This window comes from Triticum aestivum, chromosome 7B (genome assembly GCF_018294505.1).
Source record: "Triticum aestivum cultivar Chinese Spring chromosome 7B, IWGSC CS RefSeq v2.1, whole genome shotgun sequence".
Taxonomy (NCBI): Eukaryota; Viridiplantae; Streptophyta; class Magnoliopsida; order Poales; family Poaceae; genus Triticum; species Triticum aestivum.
In genome coordinates, this window is record NC_057813.1 from 754,470,352 (window position 1) to 754,476,463 (window position 6,112).

A 6,112-nucleotide genomic window follows, 5' to 3' on the forward strand; every position below is an offset into this window, starting at 1 on the left:
TATGTCGCGAGCGCGTAACCTATGCGTTGTATAGGTTCCGGCCCTATTAGACGCATTTTCAGTCAAATAGGCTCGCAACATACGCACGAAATCTATACCGATCTCGTGGCCTGTCACGAGTGAGTTGCCATTGCTATTAGTGGGACTGACATGTATGAGTTGCTAATAACCAGCGCAAAACCTTAAGAAGTAGCGGCAGATCCGAAACTTTTTTTAGTTTTTCAAGCATTTCTGGAAAATTGTGATCAAGTAAGAAAATAATGTTTGAAAATTAGAGCATGTTTTAAGAGCGCAAAAAAAATTGTTTTTAAAGCACATACAATTTTGGAAGCCAAGCACATTTTTATTTGAATTTGACAATAACAACATTTTTCGAAATTGTGAACAAAATGTTGAAGCGCAACCCTTTTTCTGATAATTGCGAACATTTTTTAAATGCATAATTTGTGGAACAAAATGAAACTAGAACATTTATTAAAAATATAAATTGTTAACAAATTTTTAAAAAGGGAAGATTTTTTTGAAATTCCAATCAAATTTTGGAAAAAAGACCCATTAAATAACAATATAATACAAAATATATTTTACATAAAAATGTATAAAATCTTAGTCATCCATTAGACATGTAGAAAAAGTATGTCGCATATAAAAAATGTTAAGTCTTTTAAAAAAATGTACGTGCCATGTTAAAACTATTTTTGCAATGTACAAAAGACGTCCATGTAATTGAGTAAAACGTATATACAATCTAATTAAAATTTCATGAGTTCTAAAAATATTTTTCTGGCATTTTCGAGAAAGTTTTATCAAACACAGTTTCTTGCATATGCTAAATACTGTTTGTTACGTATAAACAAATGCATGTGTCAATTTTAAAGAAACATTCCGATAAGACAAATAAATGTTAATCGGATTTCAAAAAATGTAAAAAAAACATCACTGGAGGTTTAAAATGTTTATTTACATTAAAATATGTACAACGTGTATTTGGAACAAATGTAAATAAATAAGTACATCATGTATTTCAAAAATATCCAAAGTGTATCATGAAAATGTTTGACGTGTTTTCTAAAAACGTACATTGTGTACTGAGAAAAAATAAGACATGTATGGAAAAAAAGAAAATAAAGAACCAAAGAAAACAAGGAAAAAACAGACAAGGAAACAGAAAAGAAAAGCAAAAAAACGAAGAGAACGTAGGAAAACAAGAAGGAAACAAAAGAAAAGCAAAGTATAAATATGGGAGAAAAAACAAAAAAAAACAATGAGAAAAGAAAGAAAACCAATGCAGAATCATGGAAAAAAGGAAAACTGAAAAAAGAAATGAAACCAAATAAATAACAAAAGAAAATGAAAAGGGGAAAAGAAAACATAGTATGACACCTTGCAACTGGGCTAGTCCACTAGACGTCGCCTGCAGGCGATTCCTATTACGAATCAGTGGGCGTATATAGCCCTGGTAGTCGCCGACAGTTTTTCGTCTAGCAGTCTCAAGTTAAAAGCTTAAAAAGGCCCAACACTAATAGGTGGTCGATCCATTACAGAACTTAATTAGGTCGGAAAGCCAGTTGGAATAACATTATACACAACTCATCGGGAGCTCCTATATTCGGCGCTTCAGGCGTCAGGGAAGCTCCCGGGCGCCCACACGCCGGCGCTGGTGGGCCGGCCCATGTAATCGATCGCATTTGACAGAAAAACGAAAAAGGAGAAAAAATTGAAAAAAAATCACGAATTCAAAAAAGTTCACAGTTTTTTTTGATAAATTTGAACATAATTTATTGAATTTGAAAAAAGTGCATCAAATCTAAATGTCGCTGCCACGTTGGCATACCATGGACCGCTCACAGGAATTGTATGTATAACTTTAAGACAAGAATCATATGTACGTGCAATGCCTGCTACTACTCTAGCAAGCTGCTACCTGTAGTTTTTCCTCCAGTTACAGTATAAATACCAATCAGCAGCTAAAAGAAAGCGTTGTAATATATAATGTCCTCTGTAATCATTGTATGCAAAACATATATAACATTCTAGTGGAAGTTGAGCGAGCCATAGGCACTCTTGCAAAAATGCCCCTCTAAAGATTAAATCAGTTTATGGCCAGTCCAAGGTATGCCAACGCGGCAGCCACATGGACCGTTGTTTCTCACCTAATCAGTTTTGGACTTATTTAATTATTAAATAAACGGGTTCATGGACTGTATCATGCACTTTTGGACTTCTTAGCCTAAACTGTGCAATCAGTTCGAGTTAATGAACTAATGACACATTTCACTCAAGAGAGTTGATTAGCATCCTTAGTGTTAATTGGATAATTTGTGTTCTAGTTAGTTCACGCGGTTTTTTGTGAGTCTAAGTCATACTTGACTAGTATTTTGAGTCAGAAACATTGGTTCTACAAAATGAGGAGAGAAATAAAGAAATTGAGAGGCATGAGACCTATGTTTAGGAGAGCTTTTCGAGAAAACATTTTTATGTGTGTGTTTTTGGTATGATCGATGCATGGGTGAGACCCAACAATTAGACTAGGCATAATGGGGAGTAACTTAGCCTAGTAATATGCATATGTTACTAGTCTATTTTACTACCTCTATAATGGGGTGTAATATATATGTATTGTCATGTAACACTTCATTTATTAGGTTATAGACTCATCTTGCCTTTATATGTGTGATGTTACTTATACGTCAGTAACTAACTATGTTACGATATGACTCTCTTTCTTTATTAATTACTTGCCACATCATTTATTTTGCCTAGATATATGTGATGTTACCACCTATTTTACTCCCACTGTGGGTAGTCTTAGTACCAAGCGGGATTTAAGATTAAAATCCGGGCTTGCTAGCTCCGAGGAGGCGAGCAAACACCAGTACCTCAGGCCAAGCGATCATAGTTCGGCAGAGCAATGAGGAGAAGACGGTGAGGACTATGTCCCGAGTGAGGCGATAGATGACCACAATTCAGTGGAGCACGGAGGAAATGGCAGAGTTATTTAGGAGCCATTGTGAAGTATGCATGTGAGTTCTTGTAATGTGTCGGGAGCTCAAGTGCGTGAGTTTTCCGTGGTAGTTGAAACACATCGCTGGCGATGAAGAATTGTGGACAATAGAGTGGAAAAGCATAAAAATAGTGACGCAGAGCCTCTAAGAGCATCTACAGTCGGACATGCCAAATCCGGCCCTTAAAATGCTGGTCAGTTCACAAATTTTGTTGTCCACATCCTGACATCCATGTATCTCATATCCGATCCTCTATATCCATACTAAACCATGCAACACTAATAGATACATTATAGATCATGAGTGGACATAGAAACGGACATAAAAATACACAATCCATTCACCAAAAAATCACAGCTGGATCTTCAAAAGATAGTCAAAGTTCACATAATGCACATAATATGACGAACAAGTTGAAACTACATCTAAAACTTAAAATTAAAGTGGAGAAGATGAATCTTCACCACTTCCTCGCCGGCCCTTTCCCTTTCTGGTCGACGGCGCTGCTGTCGGCGTTGGCGACTGGTGGAGGATCGTCCGAGTTGTCGGACGAGGCGCCATGGTCATCGACATCGGAGGATTCAAAGTCGGAGAGGACAATCAGTCGACGAGGCGCCGTGGTCATCGACCGGCGGTAGAGCCAAGCGAGGAGCCGCTCGTCCTCATTAGGCTTCGCCGGCAACCCTCGGTAGAGGCGCACAGACTCTCCGTCGTGTCCGTCTCACATGCCCGCTGCATCTCACGGCGGGCGTCACGCGCCTCCGGTTCTAGCGTGCGAGTCCGGGCCGACACTGCGGGCACTAGCACCCACCACTGCCCGCGTGGAGCAGCGGCCGACGTGTCTGAGGCGTGGACTGCGCAGCCGTCGCGGAGCTGCGCGCAGACCGGGAGTGGCCAGTGCCGGCGTCCTTGCTTCGCCGACAGGGAAGACGCAATGGAACAGTCCGGATCTGCACCCGTATCCACCTTGGACCTCTTGAGGGCAACGCGGAGGACCAGCTCCTCGCCGGTGTCGAATTGGGAGTCGGAGCGGCTGCCAGAGCTCGACATGGTCGCCGGAGTCGTCGAACTGGATTGAATGGGAGAAATCGAAGGATGAGAAGAAGAGACAGAGCGAGAGCAGAGTGATGTAGGATTTTCGGATTGGGGATATTTGTAGGGACGGAGTGGGGTAGGGGTGGGCCGGACGTGCCGGGGCGCGTCCGGGCCGCCCCATATCCGCCCTATATTTGGGCTGGATATGAGGGGCGCCGGACAGCTTGGTCATTTGAAATGCCTGTCTGAGTCGCCTGTCTGAGTCAAAATTTCATGACCGGTTAGTGACCGGACCGTCCGCCCAAGCGTTTGAGGTTAATTTGAGGCGTTGTAGATGCTCTAACACCATTGAGGGAGCTGAAACTAGATAAATTGCGTCCCGAGTCTCCGGTGTCGTCACACAATTCGTTTGGCAGACAACCAAATCGTAGAAGACCATCTACGCATGAAACCGTGTGGAATGAGTTGTGTACTAGTGACAGTGCGTAGCATGCCTTGTGCGCAATCCGCGACCGAGTCGGCACCATAAACAATAGACACGCAGATGGATCGCGCTTGTACCACATCATGCATATGTTGTTTATAATTTTTGTATTACGTAACAGTACATTTTACCCTTGGTCTATTAGCCGTCTGCTGCCTATTCTCCGTCTAACGCTAATTCTGATGTATAAGAAACAGTTTTGCTAGAACTCATCTAGATGAGATTTAATTTGGTCTCATTCACCTTTTATAGCCACTGGATGTGATGTTATAAGATGCGTGTGTGCTGGCGTGGGTTGTATCCGTTCTTGTTTTTCAGGTGAATGAGACCAAATTACGTCTCATCTAGATGAGTTCTAGGTACTCCCTATAAGAAAAGGTAGACCAACGCGGCGACGACCACGACCATTGACCAACTGCATACGTCGATAACTAATGCATGCATTGAATATGCATATCTACTACATATATCCAACAAAAAAACAAAAGAGACTGACGGTCGAACACGTCAACAACCCATTATTCTCCTATATATACATTGCCAACTACTCAACCCAACCGGAGCAAAGCAAACACCACATCCACCTCACTCAGCTCAGCTCAACCCAACAAACGGAGAAGAAGAAGAAGAAGAAGAAGAAGAAGAAGAAGAAGAAGAAGAAGAAGAAGAAAAAGATCGCGTCATGTTGCTAGGAAGGTTTCTCGGTCAGAAGAAGGCGAGGTCACCGGCGGGTCCGCCCACAACCCTAAGAACACCAACGCCGGTGACTACCTCAAGACCGTCATCAACAACAGTGGCTCCGCTGGTGGCCTCAACAGCGTCACCAAGTGTGGCTACACCTGCGGCCTCAAGATCATCAGTAAGGATGGCTTCCTCCACCGCATCAAGAACGTCAGCAATGGCAGTTCAGCCCGCGGGCTCAAGAATATCAGCAACGTCGGCTCAACCCGCTACCCCAAGAACGACAACAACAACAAATCTGCACGTGACCTCAAGAACGTCAACAGCGGCAAATCGGTACGCGACCTCAACGACAACAACATCAAATACACATGCGACCTCAAGAACGTCAACAAGGGCAAATATATATCCGACTTCAAGAACGTCAGCGGCATCAGCGATGGTGGCTCCTTCTACGACCTCAAGGATGTCAACAAGAGCCACTCCATCCGCAAGCATAAGAACGTCAACAGGAGCAACGGTGGCATCAAACCGGTCGACGAGACTGCAGCCAGGTGCGTCAACCTCAAGAACGGTTAGGACGACGGCCCCGCCCTTATCTGCAACGACAAGTCATAGTCGTGCTGCTCCCACACGTCCAACTGCTTCGAGCACGCGCCGATGATCTCCGTCCATGTACACCGTCCATCTTCCATGAAGTTAAGTGCGTTGAGACCAGATTAGTTATGTTATAGTAAATTAATAAATTTGTAAACTCGATTGGTTCGAGCCTGTGAGATGTAAGCCAGAGGCGTGCCAATTGATGAATAGATGGTCTACGGAGCTGGATGTAGTTTTTGTTTCTTGTGTTGTTCTTTGTGGTGTCGTGACATCGATGAATAGAATGGAAAAAAAAGGTACTAAGAAT

At 42.7% G+C, this 6,112-nt stretch overlaps 1 protein-coding gene across 1 annotated transcript; it reads left to right on the plus strand.

The window, feature by feature from the left end:
- Positions 1-5,103: 5,103 nt before the first annotated feature.
- LOC123155669 (cell wall protein DAN4-like) lies at positions 5,104-5,903 on the plus strand. Its single transcript, XM_044573825.1, has one exon. The coding sequence runs from the start codon at positions 5,207-5,209 to the stop codon at positions 5,867-5,869; it is 663 nt and encodes a 220-aa protein (XP_044429760.1). The 5' UTR covers positions 5,104-5,206; the 3' UTR covers positions 5,870-5,903.
- Positions 5,904-6,112: the final 209 nt, after the last annotated feature.